At 51.0% G+C, this 25,637-nt stretch overlaps 13 protein-coding genes across 13 annotated transcripts; 8 read left to right on the top strand and 5 right to left on the bottom strand.

Annotated features, from left to right (window-relative positions):
* Positions 1-342: 342 nt before the first annotated feature.
* On the bottom strand, positions 343-2,955 carry N7468_001266 (uncharacterized protein; the record flags this gene model as incomplete). The annotated part of the gene is given in 4 exon segments (XM_058470563.1): positions 343-1,131; positions 1,143-1,580; positions 1,628-2,724; positions 2,874-2,955. The coding sequence occupies 4 exon segments, from the start codon at positions 2,953-2,955 to the stop codon at positions 343-345; spliced, it is 2,406 nt and encodes an 801-aa protein (XP_058333704.1).
* A 1,384-nt stretch (positions 2,956-4,339) lies between these two features.
* N7468_001265 (uncharacterized protein) lies at positions 4,340-6,082 on the top strand (the record flags this gene model as incomplete). Its single annotated transcript, XM_058470562.1, has 1 exon — positions 4,340-6,082. The coding sequence occupies one exon, from the start codon at positions 4,340-4,342 to the stop codon at positions 6,080-6,082; it is 1,743 nt and encodes a 580-aa protein (XP_058333703.1).
* A 669-nt stretch (positions 6,083-6,751) lies between these two features.
* Positions 6,752-8,803, top strand: N7468_001264 (uncharacterized protein; the record flags this gene model as incomplete). Its single annotated transcript, XM_058470561.1, has 1 exon — positions 6,752-8,803. One exon carries the CDS (start codon positions 6,752-6,754, stop codon positions 8,801-8,803), a length of 2,052 nt encoding a protein of 683 aa, XP_058333702.1.
* Positions 8,804-9,811: 1,008 nt separating this feature from the next.
* On the top strand, positions 9,812-10,705 carry N7468_001263 (uncharacterized protein; the record flags this gene model as incomplete). Its single annotated transcript, XM_058470560.1, has 1 exon — positions 9,812-10,705. One exon carries the CDS (start codon positions 9,812-9,814, stop codon positions 10,703-10,705), a length of 894 nt encoding a protein of 297 aa, XP_058333701.1.
* Positions 10,706-10,734: 29 nt separating this feature from the next.
* Positions 10,735-11,751, top strand: N7468_001262 (putative serine/threonine protein kinase (Nrc-2); the record flags this gene model as incomplete). Its single annotated transcript, XM_058470559.1, has 1 exon — positions 10,735-11,751. One exon carries the CDS (start codon positions 10,735-10,737, stop codon positions 11,749-11,751), a length of 1,017 nt encoding a protein of 338 aa, XP_058333700.1.
* An 879-nt stretch (positions 11,752-12,630) lies between these two features.
* N7468_001261 (DASH complex subunit DAD3 family protein) lies at positions 12,631-13,264 on the top strand (the record flags this gene model as incomplete). Its single annotated transcript, XM_058470558.1, has 2 exons — positions 12,631-12,864; positions 13,010-13,264. The coding sequence occupies 2 exons, from the start codon at positions 12,631-12,633 to the stop codon at positions 13,262-13,264; spliced, it is 489 nt and encodes a 162-aa protein (XP_058333699.1).
* Positions 13,265-13,617: 353 nt separating this feature from the next.
* Positions 13,618-14,918, bottom strand: N7468_001260 (mitochondrial 37S ribosomal protein uS5m; the record flags this gene model as incomplete). Its single annotated transcript, XM_058470557.1, has 2 exons — positions 13,618-13,835; positions 13,889-14,918. The coding sequence occupies 2 exons, from the start codon at positions 14,916-14,918 to the stop codon at positions 13,618-13,620; spliced, it is 1,248 nt and encodes a 415-aa protein (XP_058333698.1).
* A 388-nt stretch (positions 14,919-15,306) lies between these two features.
* On the top strand, positions 15,307-16,917 carry N7468_001259 (tRNA (uracil(54)-C(5))-methyltransferase; the record flags this gene model as incomplete). Its single annotated transcript, XM_058470556.1, has 1 exon — positions 15,307-16,917. The coding sequence occupies one exon, from the start codon at positions 15,307-15,309 to the stop codon at positions 16,915-16,917; it is 1,611 nt and encodes a 536-aa protein (XP_058333697.1).
* Positions 16,918-17,401: 484 nt separating this feature from the next.
* Positions 17,402-18,856, bottom strand: N7468_001258 (actin-related protein 3; the record flags this gene model as incomplete). Its single annotated transcript, XM_058470555.1, has 5 exons — positions 17,402-17,821; positions 17,863-18,300; positions 18,380-18,478; positions 18,508-18,695; positions 18,817-18,856. The coding sequence occupies 5 exons, from the start codon at positions 18,854-18,856 to the stop codon at positions 17,402-17,404; spliced, it is 1,185 nt and encodes a 394-aa protein (XP_058333696.1).
* A 940-nt stretch (positions 18,857-19,796) lies between these two features.
* On the top strand, positions 19,797-21,402 carry N7468_001257 (threonine aspartase 1; the record flags this gene model as incomplete). The annotated part of the gene is made up of 5 exons (XM_058470554.1): positions 19,797-19,918; positions 19,971-20,170; positions 20,226-21,080; positions 21,132-21,241; positions 21,295-21,402. 5 exons carry the CDS (start codon positions 19,797-19,799, stop codon positions 21,400-21,402), a joined length of 1,395 nt encoding a protein of 464 aa, XP_058333695.1.
* A 460-nt stretch (positions 21,403-21,862) lies between these two features.
* N7468_001256 (TFIIH/NER complex subunit TFB4) lies at positions 21,863-23,105 on the bottom strand (the record flags this gene model as incomplete). Its single annotated transcript, XM_058470553.1, has 2 exons — positions 21,863-22,995; positions 23,060-23,105. 2 exons carry the CDS (start codon positions 23,103-23,105, stop codon positions 21,863-21,865), a joined length of 1,179 nt encoding a protein of 392 aa, XP_058333694.1.
* A 457-nt stretch (positions 23,106-23,562) lies between these two features.
* N7468_001255 (uncharacterized protein) lies at positions 23,563-24,056 on the bottom strand (the record flags this gene model as incomplete). The annotated part of the gene is made up of 2 exons (XM_058470552.1): positions 23,563-23,806; positions 23,869-24,056. The coding sequence occupies 2 exons, from the start codon at positions 24,054-24,056 to the stop codon at positions 23,563-23,565; spliced, it is 432 nt and encodes a 143-aa protein (XP_058333693.1).
* Positions 24,057-24,124: 68 nt separating this feature from the next.
* N7468_001254 (uncharacterized protein) lies at positions 24,125-25,349 on the top strand (the record flags this gene model as incomplete). The annotated part of the gene is made up of 3 exons (XM_058470551.1): positions 24,125-24,203; positions 24,632-24,689; positions 24,971-25,349. 3 exons carry the CDS (start codon positions 24,125-24,127, stop codon positions 25,347-25,349), a joined length of 516 nt encoding a protein of 171 aa, XP_058333692.1.
* Between the last annotated feature and the right edge of the window lie 288 nt (positions 25,350-25,637).

Genomic DNA, 25,637 nt, shown 5'->3' with positions numbered 1-25,637 from the left:
CTCCATAACTCGCATCATTCCTTGGCCCTCGAACTCACATGTTACACTTGCCATAACGCCGGGTAACATGGGAAAGGGGCAAAAAAAGGAGGATCTAACGCCGAAAGGTCGCTGGAAGAACAAAAAAGAAAAAGATGGTACATATTTTGGTGAATGACGGGCAATTACCCTGAAATCAGGCTTTTGGCTCAGGAAAAGAAGAAAAGCAAACACAGCGAGGTAGAGGCTCTTTCGTTGAGTAACCGTGTCCTTTCGGAGGCGCAATTGTCACATGGCATATCATGACCTCAAGAAAAAGGGGATACATTTGAGGACCATTCAGCACTACCAAGACTCAGCTGTCTACTGCCCAAGCTGCATCGAAGGATCGATATGATCAGCCGTATGCCCATTATGATGCTGCTGCTGATACGGGCTGCCGTGCACCTCTTGAGTCAGTGTCTGCATGAGGTTTTGCTCGGCCGTTTGATCAAACATGGCCTGGCTGTTTGGGTCCGGCGGCAAACTGGGCGAGGCAGACATTTCATGGCCACCCACCGGTGATGAATGTGCGCCCGCAAGAGCCATCATGCCCTTGATACCCTCGACGTGTGCTTTGTCTTCCTCGCCTTGCTTCTTCTGCCGCTCGCGGGCCTCTCTCTTGGCAGCTTGGGCAGGGGCGCGAGTCTTCAGTTCTCCGGTCACAAATTTGAGGTAGTAGGGAACCTCAATGCCACTCTTCAAAAAGAAGAGCTTCAAATTCCGTGCCTTGTCCTTCAACTGAACCTGGTTACGGTCCTTCAAGGCTTCACTGATGACACCACCAGGACCAAACATAGCCAGAATTTGGCTCCAATGTGGGCCCTTCACCCTGTCCAGACCTGCCATGAGAGCACTCTCCTCCTCCATAGTCCAAGGGCGCCGTTGGCTGGGCAGGCCTGATTTGCGACTAGCAGGAGAGGATTTTGCAGATGCTGCCATCCGAGCGCGTTCATACAAGACTTGGGTAGGTTGTGTTTGGGAGACATGAGGATGTTCGGGTGGGTAGTAGAAGTTCGTCGAAATTCCATTTTGTCGCGCCTGCATTGATTGCGCCGCGTTGGGGTTGTATTGTTGGAAGGTAGGCGTGGCGGACGGCAATGGGCTTTGTTGCTGGTAGCCACCAGGGGGGGTAGGGCTATGCTGATATTGCTGCACAGCAGGCTGCTGGTTGTATTGTTGCTGTGGTTGTTGAGCGGGGGTGTAGTTTTGGAAGAATTGGTGATCGGATTGGGTATTCTGCTGCGGCTGCGGCTGCGAGACTTGTGGTTGATGGGAGGGGGGTGGGACGAGGAAGGGCTGGCTTGAGCTGGCGCTTGATTTTGAGCCTGCGGCTGTTGGTACTGGTGCTGTAGCTGAGACTGTTGTTGAGAACGCCGAAGTCCATCGCCTTGCAAGGCAAGTCGCGCAGCACGAGCCGCTCGCTCCACAATGTCACCGTGCATATTCTGGTCCACCGGGACCTTCAATGGTTGATTCACCGAAAATTGGCCCTGGTGGGTGGTGCTAGGGGTCTCTTCGTCTTCGTGGGCACTAGATGGACGACGCTTGAACTTTTTACCCTGGATAACATAAGTAAAGGTTTCTTTGACAGCACGGGGAAACTCACATAAGGTGTGCTTATTGATTCATAATTCTTGGAGATGTAAGCGCCCAGGTCTCGAAGGAAATGCTCCCACTGATACTTGTCGGGCAACGCTTTGATCGTTTCCTCACTCTCCAAGTCCTTCAACAGATGCTCACGACGCTTGGTAAACCGGGTCAAAAAGTCGATTTCGGTCGGTGCTAATTGTCGGTTCCCCGGCCTATTCGCAAGCAGCTGACTTTCCATGTCTTTCGGAAACAGCTCATACAGTAACTCTTCCCGTGAGACTGACTTATTATTCATGGCGGCGATGAAAGCTTGAGTTTTGAGTTCAAGGTACAGAGCAGCCGGTCCTTTCAGCAGGCGACCACCCTCTGACATAAAGACATCGCGGAAATTCTCGTTCAACTCGGCGAAGCCAATCTCCTGAGAACCAAAAATGCTTGAAACGAACGATGCCAGATTTGCCTTGCGAATGACGTCTAACTGGGAAGGGTCGGTGATTTCGAGGTCGGTGCGTTTGAGGAATGAGTTTTTGATCGAATAGATCCGCTTGGTGTGGTCAAAGAGGGAGCGCATCGTGGCGTAGGCCTGGCCATCTTCAGATTCTGGCTCAGAAATCATGGCTATTAAGTCCTGGTAGCTGTTCTGGGAGAGGAAAGACAGAATTTGCATTGACAGATTCTCGAGAATGGGCAGACTCTGGATCTTTAGGTGAGAGTTGGCCTTCAGGAACGCGACACCTCGACTGCCAGGGAACTCGCCCTGAGGAGGCACCTCTTGTGGACCCATCGCAACAGTCTGTTCCTGGCGCTCCGTATGATCCATGATTTCACCTACGAGAGATGCCACATTAGAGCTGGCATCGGACGACTCGCCATTGGTAGCCGGAGCCTGACCCGATTCATTAGGCACATGCATGTTGTTGACGATGCCTTCCCCGAGAGCGGTTGCTAGCTCTTCTTCGATTTTGTGGCCAGCTCCGTGCTGCTGATCTGAGTCCTGGAATGGCGATTGCGTCGCGGTGGCGCGGTGAGAGTCCGAGCCGGTTCGACGTTTCTTCGCCGCTGGAGGGGACATGGCTTCGTCATTCTCCTGCAACGCAGGAGAGAATTTCTGGTCTGTAAGACAAGAAGTGCATTTGTTAGATATCGTGCTTTGGGAGGAATGGATGTTGCGAGGGGAAGGGGACAAGGAGAGGTCGCGGCTGGAGGGCTAATGGCAGAATACCAAGGCGTGCAAGCGTAATGACGGTCGGGGGTTTACTCACCAAGATCGCCATCATCGAGGGTAAATGAGGGAAGGTCAGTCGATCCATCAAAAGATGGACGAGAACCCCTGGTTTCCACCATTTGGGCTTGACAATGAGGTCAGGTTGGGCCAGCAATTTCCTAGAGCAGAAATAAGGGCTTAGGGGTAGGGCGCAATCGTAGGGCTTTTTCAGTTGCGGAGAGGAGATTTGGCCACGAGGATTTTTTCTGCCGCCCGCTTGCGCACCGCTGCTGATTGGCGAGGCATTGACACCGCCATCTTTGGAAAGCGCAGAGTGCTCGCCCACCGGCCCTTTGTCGCTATTTATCTGTCTGCCCAGTCTTGAAAAGCACACTAAGTCCCTGATATAGTATCCAACAATTTACCAACGTCCAAGGAGCAACCATGGTGTTCAATTTGTGATAAATGCCGATAGAAAGGCTTCAAATGAGGCTCTCGCGCGTCTTGCTCCTTGCTGGCAGATGTGGCGCCTTGAAATTAAGGCCAAAAGCTTGTGCTTGCTCCACAGGTCGATCCCCCCACGGGTCAACCGACTAGCTGATGGGATTTCCGCATTTCTTAGACATGAGAGGCTTGAATAAACTGTTGCCCCACAATATGATACTTTGCGCACTGATGGTTTCCTTCTGTTGGTGGCTTAAACTCTACTGTGCGCGTCATCGACCAAATATTGCTATCCTATCGTTCCCGGGTGTAACCTGAAGTAGGTAACCACCAGACCTATTTCAAATGACATGCTCCTGGTAGCTTGCCTGGAGAAACTTGAAAAGAGGGTGAAATTTGATGAAGCCTTGGAAAGCTGACCGTCGGCGCAGAAGTCAATAGTGGTTTTGAATTTATCTCAGATTAACACTATCATGTATTCCTTATATACCGATATCTTCAAGCTTTCCAAATTTGCGGCCATATGGAATTCATTGAGAATCTATGGTCATTCCAGTACTACCGTACTTGTAGGCTTCCAACAGCTGTCATATTTCCCTGCCAGCGAGCCTGATACCTTCCAAGGTTCTATGATATACCTTGAAACGGGATCCATGGATGGCTACCGGCCCACCTTCAACCACCAGTAGTACTGCTACCACAGTCATTAACTTATTGGTACTATTATAACTGGTGCCCTAGTCCGGAGAGCAGAATCTCTTCTTGAAGATCTCTGGGGGGCTGATCCAGGGGTCTGTTCAACGTAACGTCTGTGTCCATGTTCAAGGTTTGCACAAGTACCGTGACTTGGGCTTGCTTTAAACCCAGGGTTCCCCATTTTTTAAGTAGTATGGTTAGTACTGAGGTTCATGTATCAGATCTGCTATCTAGATCCTGCGAGACTTGACTATACTATTGCTTGAACTAGCCTTTACCTTGGCCATTGGAAGGCTAAAATTATACCGGAAAGAATTCAAGCGCAGTCGATATTCAGTATCTAACCTTTATCCAGCCGAGCGTTGTGGTGAAACTGAGGACACCATGGTTTCCATCAATGGTCAGTTTGTTATAACCGCCCTACTAGTATCTGTGCAGTTTCCTGGCAGCGTCATCGCCCAGGAGGCTTTGGATACGGTGTGGGGTATATTTGCATACACGATATCTGGAGAGAGCACTCCGAACGTTCTTGCTGGGAATCGACCCAAGCAGCTAACCGACTACGGAGCGAATCAGCTGGAGGCAGTTGGGACAGCCTTTCACTATCACTATGTATGGTCATCTTCGACCAGTGCGATCCAAGATATCTCGCCGACCATTCTATACTCCAACGAGGTGAATGTGTATTCGACGGCTGAGCAGCACACCATTGCTTCTGCCCAGGCATTTATGATGGGCCTCTACCCGCCTCTTGATAAGATTGGCATGAATGGAACCGACGAGACAGCGAACGGAACGACGTATTCGTCGCCTCTTGGCGGCTATCAGTTCCCTAAAATTGTTTCACTTGCGACATCGGATCCCGACTCTCTTGCCGTCTCTGGCCAGGCAGACTGCAATATGTATCACGCAGCCCAATCCGAGTACAAGAACAGCAAAGAGGCCCAGGAAATAACCGATGTCAGCCGAAACTTTTATCTTGGACTTTGGGACAAGGTGCTCTCCGCAGCCTTCGACCAGCCATCCGCGACGTATGTAAACGCCATTGAGATTGCGGACTATTTGGATTATGAATACATCCACAATAGCACAGCTTCAAAGCATATCACCGAGGACGATCTGCGGCAAGCCCACTATCTTGCCGGCCGGTATTCCTATGCCACTAATGGGCAAGGCGCCTCCCCCTTAAATCAGTCGCAGGTTGGGGCTGCAGCTCCTATTGCGGGCCAAACGTTGGCCTCAGCCATTCTGAATACATTCAATGCGAACATCGAAGAAAGTGGGACGCAAGGTAAAATGACATTGTTGTTTGGCAATGACGAGCCTGCGGTCGCGTTGGCTTTCCTGGTCGGCCTGGCTAACTCCCATCAACCTGGTTTCTTCTCTCGTCCGCTGGCGGGTGCATCCTTGATATTCGAACTATACAGCATCGAGTCGAATAGTTCGTATCCGTCTTATCCGAGCAGTGATGAGTTGTTCGTGCGATTCCTCTTGCACAATGGCACTGATAACTCCACGGAATTCATTTCATATCCGCTTTTCGGGTACGGGCCCAGTCGAACCTATATATCCTGGAGTGAATTCCAAGACGAATTAGAGACATTTGCGGTACCTTCCACGAGCGATTGGTGTCTCCGATGCAATGCGGACTCTGCTTTTTGCAACGGGGTGTTGTCAGATGATAATTCTCCAAAGAAGCAGAAGAAAGGGGTCTCGCCGGCTGTTGCAGGAGTAATCGGTGCAGCAGTCACGCTAGCTGTAGTTGGGATTTTGGGAGCGCTCGGGTTCTTTCTCTGCATATCTCCTAGGCGCAAAGACCGGAAGCCCAGCGCAGGAGGATTCAAGGGAACCACAAAGCTTGCCAGTGATACGGACGTGTCGTTTCATAATCCGATCTGGAGGGCTTCAAAAACTGCTGGTACTGAACAGCAACAAAGGCCCCTGGAAGTTCATTCGAGAGAGCATGGGCATGAGCGTTTGGGAAGCTGGGAGATGAATGAGCAAAAGATAGGCCTCCATGGAAGTCCTCCTAGGACTGACCAAGCACCCACTCCGCTAGAGGATGATCACGAGGACATGGAGATTCATTCAGACTTGCAGCCAGTAAGGGAACGTGAGAGTGTCTAGGACAACCTATCGACCATTATTGCCCCGGCTTTCCCTTGATAATGAATCAGTTCAACATATTGTCTCTTTCAAGCCAATAGTTCGTCATATCTGAGCTTCAAATGGCTTAGCGCAGTTAGGGTGAATGTCCTCGATAGTCGGAAGTTTCCTTTTTGCAAAAAGCCCACCTAGACATCGAAATCGTTTTGTTGACCACTGCAATCCACCTTCTTTCCCTTCCCCGTCAACCACCCAACGCGCCTTCCACGTCGCGCACTGCCAAGAAGATCATCGTTCCAACCCAGCACAATTCCCATCTTCATCTCAAATCAGTAAGCATCATATACAGAGGCAAACAAGATGAAGTACAATATCCCAACACTGATGGCTCTAAGCCAGACTCCCTCAGTCCAATTGCACTGGACCGCCGCGGCGAAAGACTGTAAGTGCTTTTCATGTCGTTTCACGTGTTTCCCTTCTCCCATCGATAATTTCTGTGGGCCTATTGTTCCCGCCAAATTATCATTCCCATCATCTTTCTGTTAGGGTCTTCAGTACCGTGGGAGCTGTACTAGCATCTGATGTACCAAAAAGCCCTATAATGCGAGCACCAATTCAGCAGGGGTTCTTTCTGTGAATCTGCTGGGTGTCTGGCTGTAGGTATCCGAGCTGCATGAACTGATGTTGACAATGGACATAGGCAAGCTGCTTCGTTTCCCTGGCAGCTGCAAGAAGCCAACCCTCGCTCCGGACAAGTCCAGCAATACTGCCGGAGCTCTGGTCAACGAATCTCAATCACAGCGACCAGTCAAAACTCAGAAACATCGTTCACGACGTCGACCAAAGCCAACTACCCGAAAGACTCCCCAGAGCCTCTTAGCCAACTCAGATACTGGGTTTGCTCAGTTTCTCCGTGAGCATACAACCTCTCAGCATCAAAGGGTAACTGCGGGAGGCCGAATAGTTCCGATGTCGAACGAACAATCTGAACAACGGGAACATCCTCGTCTAAATGATGAACAACCAGATGTTATGCCTGCTGCCCGTCCCCAGTGGCGTTTCGGTGACTTTGATACTGGTGGTGAACCACGAGAAATTGTGGAATTGCAGCGCGAAATTGACGCCCTTCGACGTCGTGGACGAGCAAACGTGGAGTTGACTGCTGGTGACCCGGACAATAGTATGCTGGGTGAACCTCATGATCCTTCTCCGACTGATCGAGAGCTCAGTCCCGAAAGCCTGGAATACCGCAACTTGAGAAGCCTCCTCCGTCATCCTCGGCCAAGGATTCCATATGCCTGGGAATGTCCCGGTTTTGAATTTGCACAGGTTGTGAGGGGTTATTTCACAACTGACGATCCATATGGTGAGATAGAGTGGGAATGGGAGTACATCCTGCGCCAGGAAATTGACTTCCATACCCCACCTGACCATTTGTCTATGCATTTGGACCGTGCAAGCAGCGGGGAGTCGTTTAGTCCCCGTGGGTTCCGAATGAGCCTGAACTGGGCAGTTCTCCATTACAGCTTGTCCGTTGAAGGTTTGATCGAGCTGCGGATGCACCTCAATACCCTCTGGGAAGATTTCAGCTTTCTTCTTAGTCAAATAACCCAACACATTGCCTCGGTTGAAGTCCCAGCGTCTGAACTTTATGAATTTCGTCGAATGTACATTCGACTGAGAGAGGAGGTGAGCCAATGGATGTACAGGGCCGGCGATATGATTCGATACGTCGATCCCCTGTATTCTGATCAATATGATACCGACACCGAGTGGGAAGAAGAGGGGTATCCCGAACCTGAAAGCAAACCTGATGACCATGGTCAGTACCACAATGAAGATTTTCATGGCGATAGGGATGCGGGTGCAGGTGCCCAATGTGTGAATGATGAAAGGTGTAAAGAGGACGATGAACTTCGTGATCTCTTCAAACATAGAGCTCGGTCTGCTTCTGACCCTCTCCAGTGCAATCACCAAAATAGGCTCATGAGCGTGGGTGGTCACACCCAATTTGATTGTACATCCATTCTGCCTGGGCATGGACGCAAGGTGTCGCAGGCAAACAGCATGCCTGAAATGAATGAAGTCATTGAGCAAGTGAAGAAGGTGGTTGAGAAAGTCGAGTGCAGCGGTAGCGAGGCTGCCGATCATGAAACAAACATGGACTGCGACGAGGTAAGCGACGTCGAGCCTCATTATTCTGAACCAAGTCACAATTCTCGACTGCGAACGGTATCAGGTGCCACCACCTACTCGAGCAACCAAAGAATTCCGGACATAGATACCACAGATACGAGCAGCCGCATCATCGCTAGCTCTCCTTTGAACACTAAGCCACATGCGTCGAACTTATTCTTACGTGCTTGGATCGAACACCTGAAGACACCTGCAGTTGACCCGACCAGCCCTTTGCATGGAGGTGTTCCTCTTGCTGTCAATATCCAAGATACCTTGGATGTGCTTTACCATCCTGCATCTGGTACATCTTACGTTCGAAGCCTAAATGAAGCCCCACAGTATCCTCTCCCAGTCACCACCGGCACAGAGGAGCTCACAAGTAGACGCCAGCGCATTCAGGGTCTACTTGATGGGGTACTTTCATATGTCCATGTTCATCAAAAGGAGAATTTGGGCTCACAGGTCTTTGGCCCTGATGATGTCGTAGACGACATGCCCCAGATGCCCACCGAGGGTATTGTTGCGTCTCGGCAGGCTAGGCAACGCCACGTGAATAAGATGTGAGTTCTTGGTAATTCCCAAATGAGGGGCATTTGTTTGCTTATACAAGCCTTAGACAACCCACGGTGGTCTCCGTGCAAGCAGAGGGTGTATTTGCCAAGCAGTGAAAGACCGAGTGGGGGTGAGTGTGCAGCGGAGAAGAGGTTCTAGAAAAAAGAAAAAAAAGAAAAGAGAAAAAAAAAAAAGGATATGACGAGTACAGTGTTTGACTTTGTGGTTTCTTTCCGTTTTGTCCAAGCTTAAGGGCAGGGCTAAATATGTATGTAGAGTAGGGAGGTCGCGAACAATTCAAACATTCTTATTGTATGGTGGGGATAAACTCCTGGTTCCATCTACGGTTCTCTCCGGGTTCAGTGTCTTTTCTCGAAGACGAATTGAAGGAGCCAACCAGATTGACAAACTGGAAAAGCCCGACCCATCCGTCCCCACTGGGTTGGTAAGCAATTGCAGTCACTCCTTGGTTGCTGCGCCAGAGGTTTGAGATAGGTAATGGCAGTTCCCGGCATCTCAAGAGATCAACTATTGCTTATTTACGTGTAATCGAAAAGAACTAAGAGCAGTAAACCTGTATGCTACAGGAGCGACAGGCTCCATACAATTGAATGTTTCATGGTTTCTCCTCAAGAATGCCATGACTAATCAAGGACTCCGCGTCCTTCTCCACTCCTCGACTCCTTGTCTTGCTTCGTCCCCAACTTGTCCTGACTTCCCTCTTTCTTGCGAAGATGCGGGCTCATTAATGCCTATTGGTTGTCCATTCTCCTATCCTTGGTCCCTCAAGGCACTCCGTCTTCCTGCAATCCCTGCAAAGCTACACCCTATCCTTCTCAAGTGCCGTGATACCTATCTGTCATTCCCAGGATCTGGACGCCCCGCCTCGACATCACCTCCAGTGATACACCTCTGCAAAGAAGATCGACCTTGTGGACTTCCCCCCCCTCACCGGATCTTCTGAAGCCTGTATCTTTGCCCATCGCCATGACGCAGCTTTTTGCGTCAAGTCCATCGGCCATGAACGAAAAGCGCGGGAATTTCCCCGGCCTATCTCTTCCTTCCCGAAAACACTCCGGCGAATCAGGACATATTCCGACTAGAATCAAGAATTTCTTCCGCATCAACAGTTCGAGCAGCAGTCATTCCACCCACGCCTCCAGCCCCACGGGCACAGACGGCCAGCGCGAGAAAGAGAACCAAGTGGCCCCTGTTCTTGCCAAGAACGAGAAGTCCACATTTCGGCAGTCCCGATTCTTACCCGGCATCGGTCGCAATCGCTCAACCACTGTTGCTAGCGAAGGAAATCCCCTCGATGATGGAGTTTCGCCTACTGCTACAGCCAATCCGTACTTTGCCCATCAGGGACAGCCTGCATTGAGGCACCGGAATGATGGGTCTGTGCCTTCGTCCCCTCCCGATACCCCCGAGTTGCAGGTCACAGGGGTCTCTGCGGTAGAGCAGGCTACAACGGCCAACAAGGAGGAATTAGCGCGCAAGCTGCGTCGCGTGGCTTCGGCCCCGAATGCACAAGGTCTGTTTAACGAGGGACAGGGCGATCGGCCGCAGACTGCTCAAATGGGCAAAGAACCTTTAGCCGAGACCACAGGTCCCGATGGTACTGTTGGTCTGGCGGGCTCCGACAATCACAAGGATGGAGCTCTCGCCATTCCCATCATCGGCGCGGATGGGAAATATTCCAGTGCCGACAATGGTGGATTCCGCCGCACCTACAGCTCAAATTCCATAAAGATTCGCAATGTGGAAGTTGGGCCCGCTAGTTTTGATAAGATCAAGTTGATTGGCAAAGGTGATGTGGGGAAGGTCTACTTGGTCCGCGAGAAGAAGTCCAGTCGCCTCTATGCTATGAAAGGTAACCATCACTCTGTTACTTCTGTCCTCAACCAACACTGACCTCTGGAATAGTCCTCAGCAAAAAAGAAATGATCAAACGCAACAAGATCAAGCGTGCGTTGGCTGAACAAGAAATCTTGGCTACAAGCAACCACCCCTTCATCGTCACTCTCTACCACTCCTTCCAGTCAGAGGACTATCTTTATCTGTGCATGGAATACTGCAGCGGTGGAGAGTTCTTCAGAACTCTCCAAACGCGACCTGGCAAGAGCATTTCCGAGGATGCTGCTCGGTTTTATGCCGCTGAAGTCACTGCTGCTCTGGAGTATCTTCATCTTATGGGTTTTATTTACCGGGACCTGAAGCCGGAAAATATCCTGCTCCACCAATCGGGCCATATCATGCTTTCAGACTTCGATTTGTCCAAGCAGTCTGGTCCCGGAGGGGCTCCTACCATGATCCCTGGACGTATTGGTGGGAATTCTACTGCGGCTTTGCCAACTATCGACACGAAGTCTTGCATTGCTGACTTCCGCACGAATCCCTTCGTGGGAACGGAAGAGTACATTGCACCCGAAGTCATCAAGGGCTGTGGTCATACTAGTGCTGTCGACTGGTGGACTTTGGGTATCTTGATCTATGAGATGCTTTATGGCACTACCCCATTCAAGGGCAAGAATCGTAATGCAACATTCGCCAGTATCCTACGAGATGAAGTATCATTCCCTGAGCATTCGGGCGCTCAGCAAACATCCACGCTGTGCAAATCCCTTATCCGAAAGCTGCTGATCAAAGACGAGACCAAGCGTCTCGGTGCTCGTGCTGGGGCGTCTGACGTGAAGACTCATCCATTCTTTCGAACAACCCAATGGGCTCTCATTCGTCACATGACCCCTCCCATGATCCCACACCAGGGCCGTGCTGGAACCGACACGGTCAACTTCCGTAACGTCAAAGAAAGTGCCAGTGTGGATATTGGCGGTCCGCCTGATGCCAAGATGAAAGGGGTTCCTATGGATTCAGGCCTGGCAACCCCCAATGGCGAACTGAATGATCCGTTTGAGGAATTCAATAGTGTCACCCTTCACCACGAAGGGGACCACTGATTGACTATCTAACCGCGCCCTCCGTATCGTCGCTTTCCTCTTCTCTGGTATGATGCGGGACTGGTTGCGTTGGCATCCATTTCGTTGACGATTATGATGCATTGACGACCGCACTTCTACATGTTCTTTTCCATTCCAGTCCACTTACAAAACGCTTATTATGTCCGTTGGGTGTTCGGGGTGTTTCGGGGCCTTCTGGATCGGCTGATGTTTGCGTTCTGCTCTCACATTTTCTTCTCCTTCGGTTATCCTACGCGCTGCATTTTGCATTTTCGGATCGTCGAAGGCCTTGGACCACTCTCGAGTGTTTGATTTCAGCTCCGTTTTCCCGCTTTATTGAATCTCGCGTCTTATCGCTCACTCCTTTTGGCACGACGATCTTCTTTTGAGGTATTCCTTCAAGTTGTTCTTTCATGAAAGCTGCGATATACACCAGGCTCACTTTCTCTACTTTCTCTCGTATGCAGCGGGCGGCGCTATGGATTACTTTTTGTTTTGTCCTCGTGGCATTGTTCGGACATCTGTTACTTCTACGTTTTGATCTTTTCATATCTCTTGGACCATGGCCGTTCTGTCTATGGAAGTTTGGACCCGTTTGGTTGTGTCATCTAGTGGCGAAGCCATAACTGGTGCTTCTGCAGGTCGCAAAGAATACGCAATATTAGTGTTATGTATACAATATTTGTAAATTAAGTGTTCAAAGCCATTCCTTTTGTCCCGAGCGATGTCTGTTCTACCGAGCTTAGTTATTATGCCTAAAAGTGGAACGGCTCCACCAGATCGAACTCGATACTCAACAAAAACAATCCACGAGCCGCCCTCGATCGCATCGCTCCGTCTCTCCAGTTTTCCCAAACCACGGGACCACGAATAACAAGCATGTCTGCATTTGCTGCCGACGACCCCGAGGCCCTGGACTCTTCGTACGCCGAGCATGACCCCACGGAGACCACAACCCCTCCCATCCCACCAGAGCGATCCAGTCCCGACCCAGAAGGCCCCCACGGCCGCAGTCGCTCAACAAATCCCCTCCTAGGTGGCGACAATGGTGTTTCAGATCTGGAGCAAGAAGTGCTAGATGAATACTCTCGTCTCCTGCGAAATGTGAACCAGGTAAGCCCAGCCTGCGCGACGCGCGGAAAATAGCAACAATGTCCACGAGTGCCGTGGCGGCACTCTGCTCTCTTACGAAGAAATTGGGGCGGATTAAAGCCCAATCAATTTGAGATTCTGTTTCTAATGATGTCGTCTTCACCAGCTCTCCGATAAACTTGCCGATCTCGCCGACTCACCCTCCTCCATGACCCTCGATGGGCTCCGCCTGCTGGAACGGAAGACTGCTACCGTGTGTACGCTGCTCAAGGCGAGCGTCTACAGTATCGTATTGCAGCAGCAAATTTGGAATGAGAGTGAAGAACAGCAGCAGCAGGGCCAAGAGGATCAGCAATTTGTGGATCCGGAATTCGAGCATCCTGGCGGTTATGACGTGGACGGGGATATGACATTCCAGTGAAACAGAAAGGCATAGAAGTATCAAGACTCACTTATTGCGGTTTCGGAGGAAGCGTTCTGTTTATTTGCGTATACCCGGGGTTTTGTTTTAGAATCATGATGGCGTCGGGATCAGGAGGATGCTATGTGCAATATGGCAGGCGTATAAAGGCAATGGGAGATTGTTAATTTGACCTTTCAGTACCAGTGGTAATATGCTGCGCTATCGCTTACTGGTAAGAGGTTGGGTTGGTATTGGATGTATGTTTTATTTCAGAAATGATGAGATGGTACAGATACAAGTACATGCAGTTTAGGAACACAAGGTAGAAAAGGAACACCCATTATATACATGTCGGGAGACGGCACTGATCTCTAGGTCTTGCCAGCATAGTAGACCTTGCGAACATCGACCATCTTACGGCCGCGAGCCCGAGCGACTTCCTCGGGATCCTTCTGGCTCATGAGTGCCTGATAAGCAGCCTTGACAGTGTTCATCTTGTTGCGAGAACGGTTTACCCTGGCTGAAAGATCGTGGATACCGGCCGCACGGCACATTTCATAGATAAGGTATTGGGTGCGAAGACCGAATCCTGTAACGAAATTAGTAGGTAATTTGATAGATGGACGAGCTAGCTAGACAGACCTGGAGGGCGGTGCATCAGTTGCAACTCAACGGCCCCAACCTTGCCCTTCACATCGCCAAAGGTTGTACGATTTTCGTATCGAGGAACAGGCTGCATGTTACGAATGGCACGGTACACCGATTGGACCTTGGCATCAGCAGCCTCATCGGACTTGCCTTCGCCGATGCCCAGCAACCCATTGCCGTTGCCCGCGACGGAGAGACGGTAGGCCCGACGAACCTTGCCAAGACGAGTTTGGTTTGTGACGCTGTGTGCAACGAGAGTTTTGGTGCGGAGCTCGCTGACCTGGCGTTCGGTGTAGCCCGTAGCGAGGAGAAGGCTCTTCAGGGCATCGGTCATCTCCTCAGCAACCAAAGAGCGTTCCTTCTCACCCCTTTCTGCCGCACTCTTCTTTTCTTCCGTGCGAGGCTCGTCGACGGTCTCCCCAGGCCCAAAGAGGTCCGGTACGAGCGAGCTGTGCGGGTTCAGTTCATTCTCCTCCTTGCCATGGGTCAGGCGCAGCTCATCTGCAAATCGCACGAAATCCGCACCACTCGCATCATCTGGCATCTCGGCAAAGAAGCGGCTGAAATCATCCACGAAATCGTCCTCGCTCTTGAGCTTGAAGTCGTAGTCGGAGTTGGACTCGGGCGCCCGAACATGTCGGTCGATGCCCGGCTCAATCACCGAGAAGTCGTCCAGGTACTTGAACTTCATGGGATCGTCCCGCGGTCGGAACTGGTCGGCCATATCCTTGGGGTCAATGGCAGATTCACCGGCGGCAATGGCGTCCATCTGAGCGGCAGTGTACTCCTTTGCCAAGCGGTCCTTGTCCTCCTTGGTGTAGGCCTCGAAGTGCTCAGGCTTCAACACTCGCTTTCCGGCATCAGGGGATCCTTCTTCGGGCGCCTTGACATTGGGGTATTTCGGTTTCCGATTCTGTAGGGGCGCCAATGATGGGTGGAATTGGCGACGAGCCACGCGAGGAACTGGCGCGGCAGCACGGGTGAAGCTGCAAAACACGCATCTCGCCGGCCGGGCGAAACTCATCTTGCAAAAATGAAAAGGCTCATCAGCTAGCTGTATGCTAGCCTCGAGCGCAAAAGCAGAAAAGAAGCGCTTACCACTACCACAACGGAATTAAGAAAACAAGAGGTTCAAGCGTGTACCGTCGGGATGGAATTTCTTGCTCGGCGGGCGGTCAACTCTCGACCAATCAGCGGCACTGTGGATCGGTTTCTAATAAATTTCCAGAATTTCGAGGATCAAAAAGTTCGCGACTTTTGTTAAGTTCTTGGTGTACATCGTGGGGGTTTAAGTCTCCTTGTATATGTTGTCCTTACGCTCCTCCGCCTGGCGACTATCCTCTCGGCTAACACCTGCCTCTCGCCCAATCCGAAGGGCTTCTACATCGAAATTCTCGTCCCTCCATAACCCAATGAATGCGCCAGTCCCCACCCCCGTGATGGAGAAACAAAGAAATGCCCCAAACAAGCCCTTTCATGGCAAACGACACAAGAACAAGAAGGCGCGTCTCGCTGCGGATCGTACCAAAAGTGATGGCTTTGACGAAGTCTTACAAGCCGACATTGATCAACTGCTCAAACGCAACCGCGCTGACCAGGACCGAGCTGACGACGCGAACGAGTCTGCGCCTAGTCTCCCCGAGGCATTCACAGAGCTAGATGTGATTATATCAGAGCTCTCCTCGACGGGTGATGGCCTGGGACTCTCTGAAACTGGGGATCACGTTTATGTCGTGCCATTCACAGTTCCTGGGGACAAGGCGCGCATTAAAGTAGTCCGCCATTTCCCTGAGTTGTCATATAGTATGACCGACTTTATCAAGGTGCTGGAACCAGGGCCACTGCGTGATGACTCCCGAATTAAATGTGGTTACTTTGCACAATGTTCTGGATGTCAATTACAGATGATGTCCTACGAAGAGCAGCTTGCTCACAAAAAGCGTATTGTCGAGAAGGCTTACGCAAATTTTTCCGGGCTCATTCCAGAACTTATCCCAGCAATTGGCGAGACCTTCCCATCTCCTATGCAATTTGGATACCGGACCAAGCTTACGCCTCATTTTACCCTGGGTGGTGCTCGCAAACCTAAAGTTTGGTCTCCTGAGGAGCCCACCGTGGTCCCGCCCATTGGATTTTCATACAAGGGTCGACGAGGGGAAATGGATATTGAAGATTGTCCCCTCGGAACAGACATTGTGCGCCGCGGTCTCAAGAGTGAGAGAAAGCGTGTGGCTGAGAACATCCGTAGTTACAGCAGAGGCGCTACTATTCTCTTGCGGGAATCGACTACCCGCGTCCCTAAGGAAGATTCAGCTGAAGCTGGAAAGAACACCAATGAATTCTTGACGCCGGGCTCAGATACCGGTGACCTGATCCAGATCGAGCACGAAAAGTACACAGAAGAAAAACGATGTATTAAAGACCAAAACGCGAAAACTGTTGAGTATGTCGACGACTATATTTTCAGCAACAAAGCGGGGGCTTTCTTCCAGAACAACAACTCCATCCTTTCCGGCTTCACCGAATTCATTCGCTCTCAAGCTATTCCCGCAGGTAACGACCAAGACGCCAAACCCATCAAATACCTTCTGGATGCTTACTCCGGCTCTGGCTTGTTTACCATCACCTTATCTCCGCTCTTCAAGTCCAGTCTCGGAGTGGATGTAGCTGGCGACTCCATTGTTTCCGCGCGTGAGAACGTTCGCGCTAACAATCTGCCCAACACTGGGTTTGCTGCAGCTGATGCTGCTGTTCTGTTCGAAGATGTGCCTTATCCACCTGACCAAACTCTTCTTGTCATCGATCCGCCTCGCAAGGGGTGCTCGGAAGATTTCCTCCGGCAGCTTCTATCATTCAAGCCTCGCCGTGTGGTCTACGTGAGCTGCAATGTCCATACTCAGGCTCGTGATGTTGCCGTCATGGTGCAAGGCGATGAGAAGAAGAATGTTCGGTATGAAATCGAAAGCATCCGTGGCTTCGATTTCTTCCCCAGACAGGGCATGTCGAGGGTGTGGCCATCTTGAACCGGGCTAGTTTCCCGTCAAAGGAAGCGTCTGCATGATTCGGTCCATTCATCAAGCCCTTGATAAATCGTATAATCTAACAGGGCTACGAAAAATGGAATATCGTGCTTTGCTTAAGAGGGGTTCTTGCATATTGAGGCGTCTGGGTTTTAGATATCGCACTCATACAATGGAGAGCACAGGATGGAAGGTGGGATTTTGCATTTTCGTACGCTTCAAAAATAGCTATCACAAATCAAATCACACTAATCTACCTCTACCTTCTCGGGAACCAGCTGTGGCGTACTAAGAACCCAGCGCCCATGCCACCAAAACTGGGTGAAGTAAAATAAAGGAAAGGAAGCGAGGAGCGTAAGGGAAGACATAATGTCGGAAAGAGCAAAAGATATGAGAACTGAGGAATATGGACAGAGCGCTTCCAGCTGCACCGGCTGGGGCAAGGGGCATGAGAAAAAAGAGGACCACCCATGAATCCGAAGCGAATCTAAGTGCTTCCAGGACCACCAAGCAGAGCAAACCTCCGTACAATGCTGGGACCTATCTCGTCGTACTCAGCCTTGGTGTGGCAGTAGCTCCGGAACTCAGGCGTCTGACCCAGTAAGCTGCCTCCGAACCAGGGACCGTGGCGCTGGCGCTTGTGTGTAACAACTGCAACATCTAGACCACCGCTGCGAGCACCACCGCTCCGAGCCTCGGATGCCCGAATACGAGCGTCCACCAGGTGGCGGATATCACGCTGCAGACGACGGCCAAAGTCCTTGTACAGGGTGGAACCGCCAGACAAGACGATGTTCTTATAGAGACCTCTTCGCACATCAATTGGCGATGATTGGATAACACCATCCACGACGTTAGGGAGAGGGGTCAGGAAATCGGATGAATAGATCTCGGGGTTGAAGAAGATCTCCGGGCGAGGAAACGTTCATAGCCAATATCGATGTTGACGCTGCGGCCATTGGGCGAAGTCACGGTGTGCTTGAGGAAACGGTCGGGCTCACGATCGTACCGAGCGAATTCCTTCACAATATCGGGGCTCACGTAGCAGTACTCTTCCTTCACCTTCTCGGCGGTCTTCAAGCTGCTGTCTGGCTCGCCACGGTCACGCAGAAGACTCTGCACGAAATATGTGATATCTCGACCAGCAATGGGAATGCTCTTAATGGAGGACCCAATAACATAACCCTCGGCCACAGGAATAACGTGGGTGACACCATCACCAGAGTCGATAACGGTTCCGGTGAGCGAGCGATCGGTCACCTTCGACGAGGTCCACGAGGCAGCGAGGGCGAGCACGGCTTGGACGGCAATGTAAAGACCAGCGCAGTTGAAAGATTCGAACATGATCTCCGCGGTGTTTTCACGGTTCTCGGGAGGGTTGAGTGGCTAGAATGTACTGCTAATGAGCCCACTGTGCTCCCGCCTTTATGCGGTCTGCGGGGAAATATGGAGTCAAGAGGCTTACCGGTTCAGTGAGAAGGAAGTAATGGTCTTCGGGCTCAACACGAAGGTATTTGAAAATCGAATTGGACCAGAAGCGTTCCATGTAATCCCAGTTCTCGATCTGGCCGTGACGAATGGGGTAGTTTACACCGTATCCGGGCCATTTCCAGCAGCCAGTGCTTCATCGCCGATGAAGAAGTCCAGGTCCTCCGTACCACGCTTTGAAGCCAGATTTGAGCTAGCGCCACCACTACCACCTAGGAAGGAAGGCTTGTTCGCAACTGGAGGCCGAGCGCCCGAGCTTCCAGCGCTTCCAGCACCGGCCTTGGTTGCAATTGCTGTAGGGAAAACGAAGGAGGGAGAGTCATTACCGGCAAATCCTATTCACAGCAGTCAGTTGTAAGAATCCATGGATTATTCCCAATTCTAATATGCTGCCGCCTAGCATGGCACACCTACCAAGCTTGGAGTAACCGGTACCGCTGGAAGTGGGAGGCATGTGAGCAAGCTGGGTCAATTCACAAAGGAGGTGAGGAACTCACTTGTCCATGACAACGGCAGGGGTTTGGTTGGCCATGGCGGAGGTATGAAAGCAAGGCCAATCTTGGAATAGGGTCCGCCGAGTCAATGGGAGGGGGGTAAATGAGGTCGACCGTGGCGGAGCTCAGGCAGACAAGGCGGGGAGGATTTGCTGACATAAGGGGGTCACGTCAACATCATGTGCCCTGCAGCATAAAATCGAGGGACGCAACCAACAGACAAAAAGATATTCGACGGAGAAACAAGCGGCGAAATGCGACATGCGACGAAATATGAATATAAATCCATGTAGCCTCTGTTGAAGATGCATTCCGCCGCTAGTTAATGCAGTTATCTTGGCTTGCATGAAGACTGGAACTCTCTTAGTTGCAGCCAGCAAATTGACGAGGAAAGAGCAAGTGAAGCGTACACAAATGGACTCCAACAGCATCACCTGCATGCATTTTTGTCTTTGAACTTGTCCTATGACTGTGTACTGCGCACACATAACTGCTAATCTTTATTTACCGTTTCTATTCGGCCACTTATTTTTTACTCCTACAATCACAGCAGCAACTCATATGCTAGCAGTGATTCACGTTCACTTCAGGATCCAATTGACCCCTCTCCCAAGTCGCGTAACTTGCGTTCGTTGCGTGGTCGATCAGTGACCACAGCGGCGTCAGCTTTACATTACAAAACTCCCAAGTTCTATTTACACTTCCTCAACACCTCGTGCCTGTTTACACACGTCTGGTCTGGCCGTCCTGCTCTGCCCAAACTGGGAGGCCTGAATTCATAGCTTCTGGGCTTTGGGTTGAGCTTATCGTAACGGCAGTTACTCAACTCAATTCCTTTCTAGCCTGCTCCTCGAACCTCAAACGTCGCGTCAGCTTCAGGCACTACTCACGACTAGCAAGATGTCGACCAGCCACCACGGAGACCTGATGCTTCAGCATGATTTGTGTGCTGTTTTTGTCCATGCTGGAGCAGGATACCATAGCAGGGAGAATGAAATGAAGCATTTGGAAGTTTGTGAACTGTAAGTCGCTTTCATTGGTCCTTTTTTTTGGCGTTGCTGCTGATATTTGAAGGGCCGTCCAGAGTGGGATGACCGTCCTGCGCCATGGCGGAACAGCTGTTGATGCAGTGGAGATCGCTATCATGATCATGGAGAACGCGCCTATCACGAACGCGGGGTATGGGAGTAACTTGACCGAGAAAGGTGTTGTGGAGTCCGATGCCACGATCGTTGACCATTTTGGACGCAGTGGTGCCGCAGGTGCCGTTCCTAGTAAGTGCTCAGTGTAGACTTGAGCTTATCTTCTTATGTGTTAACTGGACTCCAGATGTCAAGAACCCGATCCAACTGGCCCGCTGTATCTATGAGCAGACGCAACGTTCTCCCGGCTTGCAGCGAGTGCCTCCCAATCTCCTCTGTGGTCAGGGTGCGTCGGACTTCGCTTGGCACAACAAGATCGCCATCGTTCCCAGCGAGTTTCTGGTCACCCCTGCTTCGCAACAGCGATGGCAAACGTGGTCCAATGAAATAGCTCAATATGAGCGCGAGAATGGTCCGTCCGAACAACAAACCAATCCCTTCATTCGCCCCCGACCCCAGTTTAGTCCTCAAATCTCGGTGATGTTTCCGGGAATTCAGCAATCCATGAGCGCCGCTCGGGACATCAGTGCGGAAATGTCCGGCGATTCCCTGAATGGGGAGCCGTCAAGCAGCCTTGAAATGGACGTAACTCCTGACGACGATAGTTCTGACTACCAGATCCATACTGGACAAACCGGGCCGCTGGGAACCTTGGAGCTTCGTCCAATTTCTGCTGGGGGCATCCAGACTCAGAATGAAGACGACATCTCCGACACCGTTGGGGCAATCGCTATCGACCGGTTTGGCAACATTGCTGCAGGCTCTTCTTCCGGGGGTATCGGAATGAAGCATCAAGGCAGAGTTGGACCTGCTGCACTCATCGGCATCGGAACTCATGTCGTACCCGCTGACCCGTGTGATATTGAAAAGACTACCGTTGCTGCTGTGACTTCGGGAACGGGGGAACACATTGCTTCGACACTTTCTGCCAGCATATGTGCACAACGTCTCTATCACAACCAGCGAGTCGACGCTATGGGTAGACTCGAGACTGTAAACGAGGAAGACGCCCTCAAAGCAATGCTCATGAACGAATTCAGCAGTATGTCGATATGCGTGGGGATCTATTTGGAACCGTACTAACGCCAGCCAGGTCACCCAGCAGTCTTGAACAGCCATACTTTGGGTTCCATTGGGATCATGGCGGTCAAGAAAACCGTGGATGGAATCCACCTGCTCTTTGCACACAATACCGAATCATTTGTCAGTCTCTTGTTTTTCTTCTCACCGGTTTTCAGTCTGGCTAACGTCTGTAGGCCTTGGCCTCCATGTCGAGCAAAGACAAAAAACCTAATTGTGTGATGTCCCGGAAGCGGAATAATTCGTCTATCTCTCAGGGAGGAATGATGATTCGTCCACCGTGAGTATTGTCGCAGAAACTGGGTGAGGGCGAAATTTCATCTTACTGACCGAGATTTTACTACTCATAGCGCTCAACCTACAAACACGAACTAGGTTTAAGCAAATAATGGCCTTGGTCTCAGCCACGAGTCTCTTTCGTCTTCCACCGGTCTTATCTTTCGCGTTTCCAAACTCATCCCACATCCGTTTTTCAAGGTCCCTCGATAAGCACGCTACTTCCCGTTTCAACTAGTTCAATCCGTCATTGCGATTCCCTTTGCGCTGGACTCATTTGGTTCTCATCGGTGGTTTAGCGTGCAGAATCGCGCCGGCGGCTAGGTGGGCACGTCATTGTTCTTCGGCGTCAAATCTCTTGTCCTTCAGTGATTCCCTAGAAGTACTAGAATACAGTTCATTTGCCCGGTGCCAACTTGAGTTTACTTGGTCATAATTCTCCTCGCGTTGAAACTTTCCCCTTGTAATTTAGTGCAAGTTCCACCCTTCATTGAATAGATCTAAGATGATGATATTCAAGGCCCTGGAGTCGGAGTCGCAGGCACCGACATTGGCGTCCCATCCGCCGAACCACCATTTACTCGGGGGATCTTCTTCTTCTTCTTCTTCTTTCTCGGAAGAAGAGCCGGTTTTGCCCCCTAAGTTCCCTGCGTCCAGAGGAGATCCACACGTCAAACATTCATTTCCTGCGGGGGGTTCACAGAAAATACTCAGGCAGATAGAGCAGACGAATCCAATATCGACGACTCGGCGGTGGCAGAAGCACGCCGCGCGAAAATCCACGTCGATTCGCGTCGGAAGCACGAGATGTCTTCGCGAGCGTTGATCCGGGAGAAAGCCCATCATCAGGTATTGGAGGAATCCCCGCGGCTCCGAAAGAGACATGTAGACACCCTTGGTAGCATCACATGCTTGTTGCAGAAAGACAGCATCACCGCTCAACTTACATACGTCAATCGGAATACGAAGCCGCTGGCAGGCGAAGATACTGTTCATCATGGGAATGTACTGGTGCGCCGAGTCACTGGAGCCGCTCACTGACACGATGAGGATCCGACTTTGTAGACTTCTGTCATCTTCCACAGCTGCGCTTCCGTTCGCAGTAGCCAGTCCGCCTCCGTCACCTGCGACTTCGTCTGGTTTTGTGCCACCATGCTCCTCGGCCCACGCAATTGTGCGCCGGTTGATGTTGCTAAGTGCCAGGGTGAGCGAGCCCGCTAGCATTGTAGACGTGTTGCTCCGGAAATCATCATTACTTGTTGAATCAAGGAGATCTTTCAAGCTCCTATTGACCTGTTCTTCTATGAGGCGAAATGAGCGGTATTTGCTCGTTTGTGGACCGTTGCTATCGCCATTCATGACCACGTCGCCATCACGATCTGCGGGTTTCTGGCTATGGTGGGAAACAGGGTAGAGCCATGCGGCTTTTTGGAGATGGGAGGCAACGACAGCTACTTCGTTCGCATAGTTGCAGGCTAGGTGGGCGTTGATGAAGACTAATATGTTCGCGACGGCTTTCGAGAATGGGAGGGCATCTTCAATGGTGGCCCAAGCATGGGGATTCGTGTCAATGATAACAGTGAGAAGAGAGGGCGCAATTTCTGGATGTTGCGTCAATCAATATATAGTTCACACTGGGTTTGAAAGGGCACAAGAAGCACAAACCGGTGGTGCCTAGCTCGTAGTGCTCCGAGGCATCGATGGTATCCATGGTGCTCTAGCTGATCCTGTTCAGGTATGGAAGAGGCTCATTGTGAGCTGGCCAAGGTCATGAGCCAGCTCGATCCGATCCTCAATCTTTGGCCTCGGTTCGTCTTGAGAAAGCTCCAAATAAAGGACAAGCAAAATTACTGAGAAGGTGGATGGGGAACGAATCACTGAGCTCTGCGATAACAGTCACGGGGTGATAAGCGATCCCGCAGACTGATTGGTGGCGGTTTGGCTACTCATGATCGGCAGACGCGATCGAACGTTCTTTGCCCAGGTGTACAAGTAGACGCAGGCGGACCTGAGATGTACAAATGCTACTGCGGGACCGTCAGTTGACATCCAAAAGATACCTTGTTGCTGGTGATATTGAATTGACTAAATGAGTTGACAAATCCAAACATATAACTAGCTGCCGACAGCCTCATATATCTCGTACAAATACCCGTATAGCAACCGCTTCAGGAAGTGGAAGGGGTCCAGTTCTCAGTAGGCGCTCCATGGCAGAACTGTCCACCCGAGACTGGATAGCAGCCCCAGACCTTCCCAGACCCCGCATCGCTGAGAATAAGCTCAATGGTCTCCGTAGCTCCGACACGCTTAACCGTGAACTCGAGAGGATCGATAGTGTCCGCGCCAGACGTGATTTCAACGGTGTAGAGTTTGTCGTCGGTCTCAGCAATAGCTGGAGCCGTTTGGTTGTTCCTGATCAATTGATGGCTTTAGTGTGTCTTGTTCCCACAAATCCTAGTATAGCATGGACATACCAGGTAGTGGTGAAGTGAGATGTGGATCCGTAGTTTGGGTCGCTGAGCTGGAAGGACAACAGCCCAGCTCCAAAGATAAGGCTTGCTTCCATTTCACTAAAAGTAACGTCCTGTCCAGATCGCTTTGCCGGTTGAGCTAGAGCGCCGCCGGCGACCAAAAGCAGAGAGGAAATAATAGCAGCCTTCATGTTGATAGATGATTAGAATTCGGCTAAGGGAATCTTTGAGAGAAATGCGAGGCTCTTGATCTTTTGAGATGGGCGATGTTGTCGGGATGACTAGCCTGAGAACTACTCGAGCTTTTATATCTATTGATGCTGTACACAAGCCCAATGGTATGCAAGCAGGCACGCCTAAGATCAGGCCTTTTGCTCAATGTCTCACTGCCAGCAAGACACGGACGCCTATTATTAAAGAACTTCTCAGCTCAAAGACAGCTGCCCAATCAGCCTTCTAGGTCGCTTCTGCCTTATGTCAGCCTGGTTGCGCGTGGTTGGTACATAATGGGATGTTTAGGCGCCCCAAGTACTATTGGCGGGACGCCCTTTAGGGGATGGAATGAACTGGCTTCGAACAGTGTATACATTGATTCTCTGTGCACTATTTCACTGGTCTAGACTCGATGTGATAGTGAAGCTCGCTACATATGTAACAGCCTTAGGCCAGCTAGAAGTTGGCAACGATCCTGGTATTGTCACAGACAATAAAGCCCGTCGCTATGAGTAGTGTTACTAGTAGGACGTCTACCAGTAACAAGCAGCAGCTCGGATATACGTGAATAGCTTGCAGGCCACCGACACTATGATCAAGAACGTATCCGGGTATGTAATTTAATGGGCGATTCGATGGTACTAGTGGACTCTCGCTATTGTACTTGATGATACACTATAACGGGCTAGCTTTCCGTCAAATAGCCCCTACCTTGGCGGCTTCTCAGAATTAAGATCAATCAATTATTAGGACTAGGAGCCTGGGGGGCGATTATGGTTGAACCGCTCAGCTGAGCCGCCTAGCTGAGGCCCCCATCGCCTTCTTTGGACTGGCCCAATCCAAGGCTTAGAAAAAATTATAGACCCAGAAGATGATGGCCAAGAGCCCTAAGGGATCGTTGTGTTGCAGATCATACCTGGGCAAAAGGTGTGGCAGCGGACCCCACCCCGAGACTCTACGATCGTAGTGGTGGAAACAACTCCGCCCCCGCCGATATACTTGTACTCTGGACATTGAGACCGTCTCCCTCACGGTCACCTGGGTCGTTTCAAGGGAACGCCCCTAAGCCGGGACTCCGGAGGATCTACTCCGTGCTGATCTACTGGGATCTTCTTCAGAGGATCTGCCAAGAGGTGCCAAGCCAAGCACTATCCCTTGACCAACCCAATAATGGGATTTCCTGGTCGCCCTTCACCCTGAACACTGCCAACTTTGGCGGGGTTGTCCTTCAGAACCTGCGTATGCAGGAGTCTATGGGAGTGGACAAATGATACTATCGCTGATAGGCCAGCGGACATGTTCCACCCGGCCCTTGCGGGCTTGCCGCGCTAGGCTGGTGCTGGGCGTTGGGGGTAGATAACGCAGTAGAAGTCAAGAATGCCCTGCCGGGAAGCGGAAGGACAAACAGGCAGTTGCAGCTTTTAGAGGGCATCCGGAAAATGCCCAGTTATGCCGATCCGCGTCCAACGTGCGAGGGCGACGGCCTGTGGTTGGGTCTTATCGTGATTGATAATGGGTTTGAGTGACCGAAATCAATGACCCCTGTTTCGTCTGCTTCG

This window comes from Penicillium chermesinum (genome assembly GCF_028974085.1).
Source record: "Penicillium chermesinum strain IBT 19713 chromosome Unknown utg000002l:1.0-5270490.0:1.0-5274688.0, whole genome shotgun sequence".
Classification (NCBI taxonomy): Eukaryota; Fungi; Ascomycota; class Eurotiomycetes; order Eurotiales; family Aspergillaceae; genus Penicillium; species Penicillium chermesinum.
Note: the sequence above shows the minus strand (reverse complement) of the source record. Positions and strands in the feature narration are given on the sequence as shown.